Raw genomic sequence first — 15,695 nt, forward strand, 5'->3', positions numbered from 1 at the left:
CTATGTTAATAGTTACCATGACAAGCCATGGTTAGGCCCGTGAACATTTGGCTCATTGGGCTTTATTAGTGTTATTATTGTTAGATTTAGTCTTAAAAGTACATGTTTCCAAATGATCATACACAGACATGCCCAACTCAAAATGAGATGAGAGATGAGAAGCTCAATTCAGCTTCCAAGTGTTGAACCTATGTCAAAAACTCATTTGCCTGATATCATACAGCAGGTTAGTATTAGAGCTGGACTAGACACTAGGTCACATGACTTACAAACCAGGCTTCTTATGCCACCACAGAGGACTCCCACCAGGGCTTCCTGTAAGACCCTCAGATTCCCCTGTAGGCAAGTCAAAAGGAAGGGTAGGGATGTACATCTAATACTTGTTCTCTCTTGTGTTTGGCATATCTCTGCTCTCATGGCTGCCCAGCATAGTCAGACAATTACTATCTTGTCCAGAGAACAGGATGGAAGCTGGGAGAGTCTGCGGATACTTTAGACACTGGCTGGGCTGGGATCAACCACCAACTCCATTTTTCTCTAAAGCTTGTGTGTTTTCCATTACACTAGAAGGACTCTATCAATGGTCCAGTGAGTAACTATCTAAGCAGACTGATGCAGACTGATTAATTAATAAGCACAGGAGTACCTGCTCTACTGCACGTCTTGGCCTAAAAGCTGCTGGAACACAGAGGAGCTGAAATACAAATATCCACCAGGACATGACAGTGTAGCCATAGAATTGAGAGTAATTCACCAAACAATTACAGAAATAGCCCAACAATGGGTAGTTAAATTTCAAAGAAATTGTCTGGACTTACTGTGCATTATACCTAGGGTTTACTCTTTAGAAGATGACTCTGCAATCCCACACTTAATTTCTGCAACATTAACAGGCTTCCCAGATAATGCTGAAGCATCATCAGGACAGCAGTGATAAACAAAGCAAGACATCAACTGAAAGAAAACAAAAGCCGTCTCATGGGAATGTTTGTGAGCTTTTAGAGGAGGCCCTGAGGTTTGCACTGAAACCTCATGCGGTCTGTGTGCTTCGTCCCCAGTGGTATCTTGCATAGCTAGGGCAGTGCTTGATATGAATAGACAATAAATGTTGATAGAATGTGTGACTGTATAAGTTACACATGTTCAGTGGTTAGTCCTCAAACGATCTTTACAAGGGAAGAGTCTCTACCCCTCGCTTGTCTGACTGATGATTGCTTGATTCAGTTATTAGAAGATCACTACCGCAGAATAACTCACTTCTAAAGACTCCAAACTTATGTCCATGTTCCAAGTGCCAATAGTCACTATAGTATGAGTGTTATGCTTGGAATCAGAAAAACTAGATCCCATTCAAGTTCTGTTACTCCTCAGCTAAATGATAAGTCATTCAACTTCCACCATCAACACTGGCAGACTTTAGTGTAAACCAGTCACATTTATTCCCTAGAACCTGCCTTACTGATGGATTCTTGTAAAGGAAACCAGAAAGGAGAGAAAATAAACCAGTAGAGGGTTGGAAGAGTAATGGGAGAGGTTAGCAGCAGCAGCAAAGAATGGCACACTAGCTCAAGGAAGTTAGGAGGATAGGGATCTTACATAGAAAATTATCTATAGAATGAGCATAAGATTCCAGCAATCTAAATCCCAAGGCATCTGTCCTGTGCTACTCTGGATGTCTGCCTGTCTGGACAACTTCTTAGTGTGCTTTCAGTATGAACAAACCTGATTTGCCTCCAAGAGCCATATTTATTTGTTCATTCTCCTGGGAACATCACCTCCTATCCTGACCAGTGTGCAGGCTCCATAGTGGGCAAGTTCTACTTGGCCAGGAACCCTGGACCTTGGTGTTATCTGGTGTGGAGGAGCAGAAGTAGAGATATGCACAGATAAACTCCCAGCTAAGATGCCTACACCTGTCATTTTGGAAGGGAAGGCACCGCTTCTTGGAAACAGCTGGCAGGATCCTCAGAATACCCCTGCATTCCGGGAACTTGTGTTAGGTATTAAAAGTAGTTGATAGCATGGGTAGGATTTTAGTCAAGAGTGCCTGGTGACCAGTGCTGTGTATCCAGACATCTATTAAACCACTGCTCATTCCCCCTTCTCTCTTCACAGACTGATCCAGAACACCAAAAACCTGCTATACATTGAACCTGGTGCTTTTACAAACCTCCCTCGGTTGAAATACCTGTGAGAAAATGTTCCTTTATAAACATCTGTGGAGGGGAAGATGGGTATTATGAAATCGAACATGTTCAAAATGTTGAAAAATGTTTGGGGGGGCTTTGTTTTTAAGATTTTTGTTTCAACTTTTTTATTATGTGTATATATGTGAGTCTGAGTGTAGGTTTGTACATGAATGGGGTGCCCACAATGGACAGCTGAGGACATAGGATGCTCTGGAGCTCAAGTTACAGGCAGTTGTGAGCTGCTGTGTGGAACTGAACTCTGGTCACCTGGAAGAGCGGCAAGCACTCTTAACTACTCAACACTGAGCCATCTCTGCAGCACCCTGAAAAGGGTTTTTTGACCAGTAGTCAACATTGTGTTTGCCTGTCTCTCCTTGTTAACCTTCTGGTTTAAATTTAATCAGTATTTCTTGTTTTTACTATTCTGGGTTTTTTTTTTTATACACGTGTAAGGGCCTCCCCACATTCCCTCTGCCCCACACACCAGAGGAGAGCACTGCCCTTTGCAGTGGGTTTCACAATTGGAAATGGGAATGGGGGATTCACAAAACATCATAAAAGATGAAGGAGAACTTCTAAGGTAAGTGGTAGCAAGCAAAGCTGGAGGAAGCGATTCTGATTTGGTTTCCCCCACTGCACAAGAGAGTCTCCTATCTTTCATCTCATTAGTTCATTCACTCATCAAGGAAAACTTTCTAAGTAGTACCTGAGGTAGGTACTGTACTACACAGACTCAATCTTTATTTTCTGTTTCCCATTAAGTCCTACCAAGGCTACTGGGAAGCATGACAAATTGAGTCCCATCATAGTCCAACAGCAACCAGCCCTACCAGCAATACAAGATTCCTACAACTTACTACAGTCTTTGCTGTGTAGGTGATGGATCTTCCCCCATAACAAGTCATCCCTACCACACATAAAAGTTTACACCCTCCTAACAAAGACACCCTTCTCTCTACTTAGTGATAAACTAAGTTTAAGGAGGCCCCAGGGGAGTACCACTTCCACCATCTAAACAAAAAGAAAAAAAGAAAGCAGAGGATGAGGAAGGGGCCTGTCTGTGATGACATACACAGCCAGTCTTCCTCAGAGGAGCCATGCAGAGGGAAGGGACACCTGTCTGTTATGATGTACACAGTCAGTCTTGTTCCGAAGAGCCATGCAGAAGCTGTAGCTAGCTTTGGTGTAATTCTCTATGGATAATTGTAAACCCAAGATGTTTCCCAACCTCCAAGATACCTTGGACACGTAAACATCCACCACTTTAGAAGGCATTAAGGATAACACAGACCCAAATTTGACCAGCACAGCCTCTTATTAGCCAATTGACTTTCTTAAATAGCATTTAATCCCATAAATGTGGGATTTCCCCAATTCAAGTCCAGGCTCCAGTCTAACCCTAGTGTAGACGAGGCATGAATTGACTCTGAGCACCTTTATCCCTGTAGCATATTCATTCATATGAATTAACAGTAACATGGAGATGAGCGAGCATGGAGAAAAACCTGCTGGGTGTCATTGTCATCCATGAGCCAGGCAGCTCCTATCAGCTGTCTGGAGCCTACTGGGCTTAAAACTCCACTGGCAGAAGTCTAGAGCCTGCATGCCTCTAATGGAGTCTCATTCTTATCATGAAGTATTCTTCAATTTCATCTGCCACTTGAGCCACTCTCTTCTTCAGAGGTTAAATAAAAAGCAGGAGCCTTGAGTGTCTCCATCCACAAAAGGAATGTTCAATGGTTTCAATGAGATACTAGGAAAAACTTCCTGAACCACAAAGTAGCTAAGTAAAGTTTCTAATAATGAAGGGTGTAGGTTTCTCAAAACATTAATCTTTTATGTTAAGATTAGTTAAGTTTGAGTTAAAACCTGATCCAAAGGAGAAGGCTCCTTTCTGGAACTACCAATCGTATGGAGCACAGTAGATATCAGGAGAAAATGGACTGCAATCCAACAGGAAAATGCAATGGCTTTAAAGGAAAGATGGGCTGGAAATGCAAAGCCGAAAGACCCAGAAGCAGGGTCTCAGCCCTAAACCTCTAAACAGGAGCCCTTGCGGGGACTTCTCCTAGCAATAGAGCCTTTTCAGTTCTGACAGTCTTCATCTGCTGAAAGTGTAACTCATAAAGCCAAACGCAATGTTTTAAAGTTGAATGTGAAAGCAGTGTCTGCAGAGCCTTCGTCCTCGCCTCTGTATTTATAACATAATGATAATCACTTCTACTCTCTGCCCACACCACCACCCTGCCCTGAATCACAGGAGCATCTGTAACACAGGCATCCGAACCCTTCCAGATGTTACGAAGATCTCCTCCTCTGAATTTAATTTCATTCTGTAAGTATCAGGCTGATTGCTATGCATAGCCATTTCCTATTTGCAGCTAAGATTTGGGAAGTAAATATTTCTCATTTCTTTCCCCAAGGGAAATCTGTGATAACTTACACATAACCACCATACCAGGGAATGCTTTCCAAGGGATGAATAACGAGTCCATCACACTGTGAGTACAACCTCTGGATTCTTGCTCTGCCACACAAGCCTGCTGCAGCTCTCACTTCTAGTCTGAGGTCAGTGTTAGGCTCTGTGTTTCACCACATCCCTTAGCCTCTGATGACTTAATCTAGACTGCCAACTGTGGAAGTTGTATGGGACAGCTGCAGGGCCATATACTAGCATGACAACAAACTGCTGAGTCCTGAAGATGGGCAGCACTGACTTCCTATGGGTGAAGTTCTTCCTGCTCAAGGGTAACTCTTTGAGGCTGGACCTTTATTCAAAGATCAAAATATAAAACTAATAGCAATTTAGACATAAATTTAATTTGGAACCAAGAGTGACACCTCATAGGTATGGGGATATAATAAAGATGGAGCCAAGCAGGCAAAGGAGGATAGAGACCTTTAAGACCTGTTTGGACAATTTGTGGGGAACTGTGAGATCCCAGAGAGCCTTTTCCATCGACAGAATTCTGAATGTATGCAAAAGAGCTACATAGTATTGGTTTCACAGAGCTATTACCTGATGTTGGTTGATTTTAAGAGAAACAATGCACATGAGTAGGGTGTAATTGCCCCTCCTCTGCAGCTAATGGGAACTCCGGGATCCACTCCTCCCAGAGTGCCGTGGACCATTGTGCTCCATGTCCCTCCCTGTTCTTGGCCCTTCATCTCAAAAGGGTGTGATTAGTCATTTGCACAGCACTTGTTCTCGGCTGAATGGGCCCTTGTGTAAGTGAACTGTCATGTGGAGCACCCCGCTGGATAAAGGGTATTACACTTGCTGAGGAAAGCCTTATTTTCCCAGCTCTAAAGTTCAACTCCTTAATTAGAAAATAATGAAAGCAAGCCTTCTCTTTTCATTATTAGCTGGATTTGTGAGTTTGCTCTTGATGGAACTGGTCTAGCCCACCCCCACCCAGATCTTTACCAACTGTGAGCTCATTTAATGAAAACAAAACACTTCACGAGGTACAGGAAAGGCCCAGAGGGGATAAGGTTAAAACTATGCATTATCCTTAGATGTCCCTTCACAACCACTGTGGCTTTTCATTAAGTCTCAATAGGCCACCTCGACATGTCCCAACCCACCCAACCTGCCCCCAGTGAGCAGCACTTAGCCGTGCAACTTTTAAAATATCCTGAATGATGATGGGTTCAGCCAACCACACAAAACAAACAACCTTGATCTTCATTTGAACTCCTCGGGTTAGGGAAAGGGTATGCCAATTGTTTTTCCTAAGACCCTATAAAATGTGACAAGACTTATGGCTACACCCATGACACATCACGGTACAAAGGCAACTGGGTATGGCACCTCAATGTTAGTCTCAGCTCCAAATATAGCCAACCAAGCTGTGTCAGTCTGGTTGGGCCTGCAAAGCCCAGGCCCCATCTCTATTCAGTGGGATTACTGACGCCTCCTTTCACAGATCTAAGCACACTCACACGGTGTCAACCACATAGTTATCACAATTGCCACAATTAACCACAATTAACAGCTCAAACTAAAAACCCCAGAGCAAGTCAATTGGTGAGATCATCTCCAACAGTTCACCATATTTTAAATGTTTGGGTTTTGTTAATGCTGTTCTAGATTGATTTTCTATTGCTGGGACAAAATGCTCTGAGCAAAAGCAATTTGAGGAGAAGAAGGGTTTATTTTCTTACACTCCCAGGTCTCAGTCTATTATAAGGGAACTCAAAGCAACAGAAATGGAGGAATGTTGTGTGCTAGCTTGTTCCCTGGCTCATTCCCAGGCCTATGCCCCACTAGCTTTCTCACACAGCCCAGGCCTAGGGATGGTGCTGCCAATGATGGGCTTTGCCTTCTTATATCAGTCATCAGTCAAGACAATGCCCCATAAACTTGCCCACAGATGGATCTGATCTAGGCAATTCCTCATTTGAGCTTTTCCCTCCCCGGGTATTCTACTTTGCTTTCTATTGCTGTGAAATACACTAACTCGGGAAGGAAGGAGTTTATTTGACTTACACATCCCAATCACAGTCAATATATGAGGGGAGTCAGAGCAGACACTCAAGCAGGAATAGAGGCAGCAACCATGAAGAAATATATTAACTTAGAATTTCGTTTATGAACTCCTCTTCCATGCCTCCTCTCCTCCCTGGGAGGTCCCTCTGCTTTGTTCTGTTCTGCTCAGCTCTGGATCCTTTGAGGAGCTCAGGCAAGTTGTCTGAATTCATTTGCCTGCATTGCTGGGACTAGATTCAGCCCAAATATTGCCACAGGAGCACTGTGAAGGCCATGTTATAAACCAAGCAGTACATCTTGTCACACTGTCTCAGCACTTGGCCACTGCTTAAGATGTGATCTATCACATGTACTTTCTTTTTGTTCTTCCCAAGTCAACTGTGTTGAGATTCTTTGAGTTGCGACATGACATTGGCCAAATCTTTTAGCACCTGTTGTTTCTTAAGAATTACAAAGAGAATTAGACAATGATTATTTGACGTCCCATCATTTTTCTATACTTACTAAGCAACACTTCTATTTTTAAAGGGGCTTCCTTTGCTGCTGCTGTTTCTCCTGCATGCTCTCTCTTGTTCTCTCTCCCTGTTTTTAAGTATTACTTGGGAATGTGGGTTTCTCAAAACTATATCCACCACATTAGAATCCATTACTGTCATCTTTCTTTATGAAACCTGCCATCTTCTTTAAAGTGGCATATGGTAAAGTCACGTAATTTGACATGCACTTGACTGAGGTAGGGGAACATGCAAACAGATCAGGCCTGCTGAAAGACAGGCAGCTCAGGCAGCTCAGAGCCTGGGAGAACCATAGAAACTGCGAACCCAGATTATTCAAATCAGGTGCATAGCAACACATATGAGTCAGACAGCTGCTGGTATCCACACAACCCCTGCCAGGAGATGTGCTGAAAAATGGATTTTGTCCACAATGATTTACTCGGCTAAAAGAACTCCAGCCACGTAGGAGACAAAGGTAAGTGTGGTGTCCCTCTTCCTTAGGGTGCTTCTCCTATGCTCACTTGGTTTAATAGAAAGAAAAACAGTAGGAAGGGAAGGAGAAAAGTTGTGTACATGTCTTCCACCAGCAAGCAAAGATCTAAATTGCCAGGCACTGTCTTTCCACAAACATAATCTCTCTTCTTTGAAATCAACCAAAGGCGAGTGGCCACATGATCCAATAGAATGCCTAACATTGTTAATATAAGCCCAGAGGAACTGTGCAGCACCCCAGAATTATTCAAATAGGGAAGGCAACATTCAGGAGTACAGCATCATCTGTAATTAATTTCTAACTCCTGAATCTTACTTGGAATGAAAAGATGCCATTCTCTCTGTTTGGTTTGCAATTACTGATGTCTTAACTGAGAACCTAGACAATGCCTACAAGTATGGGGGGCTGCTGCTGTGACAAAGAAGCAGAGACCTTTGTCTCATCTCTGTGCCAAGTAAGCCCCCCTCCACCTTTCGTTCTGACACGGGGAAAACAGTATCTGAAGTGGCTCTCCAGATGTTTTCAAAGGCATTGAAGGCACTGTTCAAGCCTGACAGCACGAGGCCTCCCACTCATGTCCACAAGTTCTCCAAACCAAAGAAACTGTTCTTTTAATCAAGGCAAGACAGCATTCTCCATTGTGTACTGCTGAACACAGTACACTGAGAACAGAGAGCACTTGCTGCTGAAAGGGAAACAGGGAGCCACAGACCAGAAAATTCCACCAAGCATGACCCAGACTATTCAAAAATAAAAACAGTAGCCCTGACAGAGGGGACTAAGGCCAACCCAGTAAGTGCACTGGAGAAGAAGCCCGGGCCAGTGACCTAGCCTGCTCTGCAGAATCAGAAAGGCCCCACTACAATGGAGGGAAGTAGCAACTCATTTAAACATGGGCCTAGAGCTCAGAGAAATCCTATTCAAGTCTTGTCAGGGGCTGCTCCATTCAGGGGGCTGGAGACCACTGCATTGGTTGAGATCGAGAATCTACTTCTAAGCTATTGATATATGTTTAACCATGACAGCTTTAAAGGATGATACTATCATTATCATCTTTATTTTGGGATAAAGAAATTGAGGCATGAAAGGTTAAATCACTTACCCAAAGTAATTCAGCTTTGAACCAGAGTGGGATGGGAGCCCATGCAGCTGGGTTCAGGGCCTGCACACTTGACCACAAAGCCACATGTACCGCCCTGGCTTTATGAGGCCAGAAAGAAGGGACACTATCCTAACATGTGTCAACAGTGAAAGCACAGGCTGCAGAGGTGGCCCAGCAGTTAAGGCGGCTATTCCAGAAGACCAGGGTTCATTTCTTAGCACTTACATGGTAGCTCACAGCTGTCTGTAACTCTAGTTCCAGGATATCTCATGCCCTCTTCTGGAGTCTGTGGTACCAGGCACACAATGTGGTGCACAGACATACATGCAGGCAAAATAGCCATGCACACTAAAGAAAATAACAGTAAAAAATATTTTTTAAAATCTAAGATCAGGGTAGCAAACCACAGCAAAGACGAAAGTGTTTCCAGGCAAACAGCTTTGCTTTGCTAAACCCCTGGGAAGGAATGCTTTGTCCTAACCTATCAGAGGTGTAACCACCACTTTGAGTAGAAGAAATGGTGGAAGGACTAGATTGTGGACTACACGACTGGCACCATGGGAAGGACCCATCACATTTCGATACACCCTAGGGCAGGGGTTCCCAGTCGGGCAAAGTAGGGCTGAGTCTGAAGCCACATGAATAGCAGTGGCTCGTGTCAATCAAGCTCACATGATTCTGTTTAGGTGGATGGTGGCACATGCTTCGACAATGCTGGTCTAGACTCTGAAAACTTAGACTTCAGAGGAAACAGAGTTGTACCTCTTTCGTTGAACAGCGATATCTGTTAGAACCCCTGCCATGACAGGAGGTTGACAAAGAGCAATATTCTAAGTATAACACTTTTTAAAAGGTCTTGTGGGATTCAGCTGCCAACAAAGTGAGAAAGTTGTATGTAATTACCCAAAATGACAGGTCTGAAAAAGACCTATCCCTTTATGTTTTACACTAGAAAATAATAGGGGAAACTATTGGAAAATAGCATCCAACAATCTAATCTGGGTCACAGGAGTTCCTCTGTGAGATTGTACACAGAAAAAAATCGCAGAAGTTAGGGAGGGCTCTTTTCCCATAGATGCCAAAACTGATGGACTGAGATCCCTGATGCATCCAAGGCTCCTGATTTGGTGGGGGTTGGGGTTAGGGGTTAGTTAACTACTGCATATTTATTGTACAGGTTATGGAGCATGGTGCAATATCACAATAATAGACACAATATATACCAATCAGACCAGCATGATTAGCGTTTCCATTTCTTCATTGTTGCTCTGTGCACGGATCCTTTGTGCTCCTTCTTCCTAATTCTTCATAAAATATGTAACAGGGGTTGGCTATCTCACTCCTCGGCTCTCTCTTAGTCTAATAAGCAGGTCACAAGGATTATTTGCAATCTCTAATATAGATTGCCTGGTTTCCCATTTGGAATATCATAGTTAAGCATGAATGCCACCTCTATTTATTGTCAAAGGTTTGCTATGGTTTCTGGGAAGAAATAACACATCCACATGCTACATACATGTACATGCAGCAGGAAGGTAGATATCTATGTTGGTCTGAATCAGCAGAGACTAGAGAAACATTAGGGACATAGAAGCAGGTGTCTGAAACATTTTTCCCTAGGCTCCTTTCTGGCTCTGGCTCTAGCACTTCAGCATGGCTGGGGGATAGGTCCTTTTGTGTCTTGGCCCGAGCAGGAGTCTGTACGTGTGTCTGTGTGTGTATGTGTGTGTGTATTTATGTATATATGTATGTAAGTTTATGTGTGTGTTTATATGTATATAAGTATATATGTATATATAAGCTTCCGTGTGTGTGTGTGTGTGTGTGTGTGTGTGTGTGTGTTTCATGTATGGGGGTTGTTTTATAGATACCATATATTTTTATATAAAATAACAGAACACAGTTTAATAACCATACCTTAACTGATGGCAATATCCTCCAACACACTTTGCTTGCTCCGCTCCATTTCACTTTTTGAAATGCTTGTTCTTCTCAACTACATTGCTTTCTCTACTTGCTAATGGAGCTTAAAGAGCTGTTTGCAGATGTTTAGATTTTTGGGACTATGGAGCTAGTTTGGCATCAACAAAATCATGAGCACATGTACAGAAACAGAGTGAGCCAGTGACCCAGTGCTGCAGCTTTGCAACCCATAGAGTCCACAGGACCAGGGATCTACAGGGTGCCTCTGAGTCACCTGGCAGCTCAGCCTTGAGCCCAGCCCACTGCCCCCAACCAAACCTCACCCCTCCCCACTCCCTGCCCTCACCCTGCTCCCAGGAACCAGAAACCCAACAGCACTAATGCTTGCCTTTCTTATCATAATGGAAGCAACAACCATAGGAAGTAAATCAGAGCACGGGTGCATTAGGGCCAGTCGCCCAGCACCTATGGGTGCATTAAGGCCAGTCACCTAGCACCTAATAAACATTTTAGAAACTGGATGGTGATGGAGGAGCAGTAACAACAGCTTTACCCCACGCGCCTCCCAAGTCCAGAATGTTGGAGAGACAGCTAGCTGTTGTGAATGCCAGTGGTTATCACAGGAGGAGAGTGTCTGGCTTCTAAGGTGTGTTTCTGTCAGCTTCTTCCCATCCCTAAGCCCTCTCTCTTCCCTCCTCCAGCAAACTGTATGGAAATGGATTTGAAGAAGTACAAAGCCATGCATTCAATGGGACGACGCTAATCTCGCTGTAAGTATATGCTTATTTCTCTGGCTCATGAATAAAAATGAAGCATTACTCTGGCTACCAGATCACATTCAATCTTCAGCAACTAACTCTGGGCAAAAATAAACTTTCAAGTGGCTAGTCCTCTGAGTTGCATGCGTGTTACTAGGCAACTGGCTGGCTGGAAACCCCAGAGAACCCTGATTTCAAAGACGGGAAGCAGCCTCCTCGAATTGAAGTTGACAGTTTGCTGAAATATTCAACACCCTACTTTGTGCCTCCTCCACCTCACAGCTCCCCTCTCTAGCCCCCTTGCGCAGGTTGATGGTGTGTTAGAGGCATAATATTTCAGAAAGGGACTCTTCCCCAGACCCTACTAAAGAGAGATGGGATGACGCCATTTACCAGCCTAATCAGCCACAACTTTACAGCATCTTCCTCCTGCTGGAGGAAAGAAGCAGTTCTCCAGAGAGGGAGAGCTGGCTGGTCCCCACTTCAGTCCAGGCTCCTGCTGCCCACTCTACACACCTGTAACAACCTTTAATTCAGGGACTCATCCTAAGGATGGCTCCCTTCATCACCCTCAACCTCCCCTCCCCACAGCCATCCTCAGGGAGAGTGGTAAGCTCACACATTTATAGGGATGTGTGTGGTCCATGACAACATAGGATGAGGTTCTGAATGCTCAAGACATGACTAACAACACCTAAAAGCACCTGAAAAGCTAAACTGAAGATATATTTAATGAATACAAACAGAAAGGCCTTTGAAATAAATGAGTTAGTATCCAAGGAGGTGGGAGAGTTTAAAGAAGCTTGTCCCCAAGCAAGCAACCTTGGAGAAAGAACTGACTTCTAAAAAGTTGTCCTGTGACCCACACAAACACACACACCCAAACACCACACACACACACACACACACACACACACACACACACACACACCCCATGCCATGAACATGTTTTCTCTCATAAACAAATTAAAAAAAATACTATAACAAAAATTTTTAATAAAATTGTCTGAAGCATGATCCACACCACCGATCCTCAAGCTTTAAGGAAGGCCTAAGAACCCCCACTGCTTGTTAATGCAGATTCCTGAGCTGGCTTTCTTTGCCTTGGTGGACCTCAAAGGGGCTAAGAATTTGCACTTTTAAGAAGACCCTCATATGTCAAGGCCTGAGACTAAGTATCTCAGGTCTAAATAATGATACACTAATGATTTTTAACTATAGATCTTAAACCAAGGAGCCCACAGTGAGGACACCAGGCTGTACAGTTTAGCAGACGAAAGCCAAGGCCTAAGGTTCACTATCTATCAACTTGTATCTTGAACAAGTTAATCTGCCCAAGCCACGGTGTCCTCATTCATAAGCAAGGCTTCCAATAGAGGATTATTTATTCTGAGGATTGACCCAGCAAGTGAAAAGGTCAGATTTGTATCCTTAGTGCTTAACATGGCTCACCAGTAAGTCCCCATTGATTACACTTATTTCATGATTCTTGTGAATGAGTGGATGAAGGTTTGTATGCACTCAGCTCAGGGTCTAGATCCTACCACATATTGAAGAAACTGTCTTTTTCACTTGACAGTTGCATAAAGAGTTCATTAATAAGAACCCCAAGATTAGGAGAGGAGCTTCACAGCCACCCTAGTCCACTCTCAGATGCCCCCTCCTATTATTCATGCAAGAAACCGCAGCTCTACTGAAGGGTGCATGCTATACGCCAGCAGGGATGAAAAGGAGTAAGCTGTACACTGTAGGGTTTACCCTCAGGGATTCACCACACAGGAAAAGGCAAATCCAAACGGTGTGTGAACTATACCTGAAGGGTAACTCAAACAGAAGGCAGTGTGTTTGTTGTGCTTGGCCAGAGAGCAAGCAAGTCCTCCAGAATTTCAGAGGCAGGGAAAGTGTTAAATAAGAGGGGAGTGGGGGTGAAAGGCTTTGAGCCATTCTAATGTGGATAGAGGAAAGTAGAAGGAAGAAGCCAGCAAGAGGACTGGCCACTGAAGAGATGTGCTGGCAAATAAGAGGTTTTCAGAATTTTGAGAATGTGAGGGTCAAAGAAAGAAGGCTTAGATAACACAGGAGGAAATTCGGAGTGTTCTTTTGATAAGAGAAAGGACAGAGACTGGAGGAGCAGATCAAGGATTCTGGGATCTTCCCAACAGAGGCAGGGCCTCAAGTCCTTTGTGACTTCAGCCACCTAGACACGAGCTATGACTACTTCCTGTACATGCCCGCTGGGAATGCACATCTCAAAGGAATCAGATAGATTACACTATGAGGAGAACCACTTGGAGGCCTTACTCTGTTTGGTCTGTGGCTTTTGACAAATTCTGAGGCCTTTAAGGTCACAAAAACTCAGAACGATAAGGAGCTCACTACACTTTAACCCAGTAGCCTTGGACATGCCGAGGAGCATTTGAATCTTCCCCAAGCTGCTTGGTAGTAAGTTTTCACAAATCCAACAGGAGAGGCTGAATCTGGTAAACTATGGGACAAAGGGTTTCACTGAATGACAAGAAAGGACAAACACTAGGTGAAGCTAAATATACACACTAGCCATTCCACAGTTTCACCAAGAACAACTATCTTTCTTCCAATTTTGTCTACCCTCCCCCTGGCCTCTCTGCCCCACCACACCATGCACACAGTCTAGTTTGGGCATATGCACACACAACCGTGAAGGTTGGTATGAAGTGCAGGCGTGACTACGGAAACTGTTTTTTCCTCACAGGGAGCTAAAAGAAAACATCCACCTGGAGAGGATGCACAGTGGAGCCTTCCAGGGAGCCACCGGGCCCAGCATCCTGTGAGTACAGTGGTGCAGAGTGCACTCAAACAGCCCTGTGGTCGAATCCTACCACTGCCAGCCTGGCTTGCAACATCTGTAGCTGCAAAGGATCAAATGTGGCAGGAGTGTCCTATGGACATGAAGCACTGCCTCTGACACAGCGCCACATTTCCAGGGGCTGCAGTTTGGTACCTCTGAGGGAAGACTCTACTCAACCTTTCTCTCATCTGTTGATGGTCCCTCTGGTTGTGTAGCTTAACCTCAGTCTCCATGTGTTGTTACTATTGCTGTTGAATGTTTGTGTTTGTGTATCTATCCTCTCTGGTACTTCACCTTCCCCTCGGTTTTACTAGGAGACAGGCATAGTAGATTATGGCTTAGCATGATGGCCTCATTTGGTCTCAGTTTGTGTCCAAATAAAACACTCTGAGCTCCTAGCAAAAAAAGATTTTAACATGTGACTTTGAGGGGCCAGAAGTCAATCGGTAATGCCAAATACAAGGTGCAGCCTCATGTGCTAGTGGAGGGTAGCTAGCTCCCCACCTGGAACTCACTCAGAGAATCTATTCTGGCCTGAGCTGCCCCTAGCATTTGGATGGCCATGGCTGAGATGTTGCAGATGGATTCTCTCTACAATCATGTGAGGAGTCAGTCTCGAACCCTCCATGAGTCGGGCTTCAATACAAGGGCTTGTACAAATCAAAGCTTCTACAACCAAGGTTGACAGACTCTCAGGACTTTACGCAACAGAACAAACACTTAGAAGGCAGTTTGGTAATATGGCCAGTTAGCAGAATCCCAATAGTAGGTTCCATTCCAGGGCTGAGGACTTCCCAGACATCTGAGGCCACTCAGCAAGCAAAGCACAGCCTCCTCCATGTCTGGGGAAAGCCTGCAGCCTGACCTAACAATCCATACAAAGACTCTAATGCAGAACAGAGCACTGGCTTCCTAATCAGCCAGGACCAGAAGCAGGAGGGGGCCTGGAGCCCTCGGGACAGTCTCCCGTGTCTACTGTTCTCCCAGGAACTTGGACCCTGGTACATTCCAGTTCATACTCCCATCCTTTCCTGCCTCCCACTGCTATCACTCCATCGGGCCAAGGCCTGAGCTGCCTGCCCATGGGGACAGACTATCAGGGAGGGTGTGCTGCTGGGAAAGGGTTGGGCATTAACCACTTACAAGCAGGGTTTTAAAACTAAAACTCCTCCCAAACCCCCTCTTCCTGCAATGTTGTACATTCGGGGTTTCCTTAGAGTTTACCTTGAGTCTAGTAAAACCAAGGATCTTTATTTAAAGCCCTGAGCCTTCTGCTGTGCTAGCTCGGCATGGTGTTTGCTAGCTTTGGATGGACGCATCGAACTAGTTATTAGAGTGCGTGTGCTCTTCTTCCTGGGTGGATGATAGCTAGTGCCACATGAAGCTCTTAATAGGGTGTTCCATCTGCACTTTA

The 15,695-nt window shown here is 44.4% G+C and overlaps 1 protein-coding gene across 3 annotated transcripts in view; it reads left to right on the forward strand.

Moving 5' to 3' along the window:
• The window catches only part of Lhcgr (luteinizing hormone/choriogonadotropin receptor), a 48,972-nt gene that overhangs the window by 23,289 nt on the left and 9,988 nt on the right, over positions 1-15,695 (forward strand). For all 3 annotated transcript variants that reach the window (XM_031356360.1, XM_031356362.1, XM_031356361.1), the window contains 5 exons: positions 2,116-2,190; positions 4,450-4,524; positions 4,613-4,690; positions 11,398-11,466; positions 14,186-14,260. In XM_031356360.1, coding sequence (XP_031212220.1) covers positions 2,116-2,190; positions 4,450-4,524; positions 4,613-4,690; positions 11,398-11,466; positions 14,186-14,260 — 372 coding nt within the window. The remainder of the gene's footprint in view (positions 1-2,115; positions 2,191-4,449; positions 4,525-4,612; positions 4,691-11,397; positions 11,467-14,185; positions 14,261-15,695) is intronic.

Source organism: Mastomys coucha, unplaced genomic scaffold (assembly GCF_008632895.1).
Source record: "Mastomys coucha isolate ucsf_1 unplaced genomic scaffold, UCSF_Mcou_1 pScaffold6, whole genome shotgun sequence".
Lineage (NCBI taxonomy): Eukaryota > Metazoa > Chordata > Mammalia > Rodentia > Muridae > Mastomys > Mastomys coucha.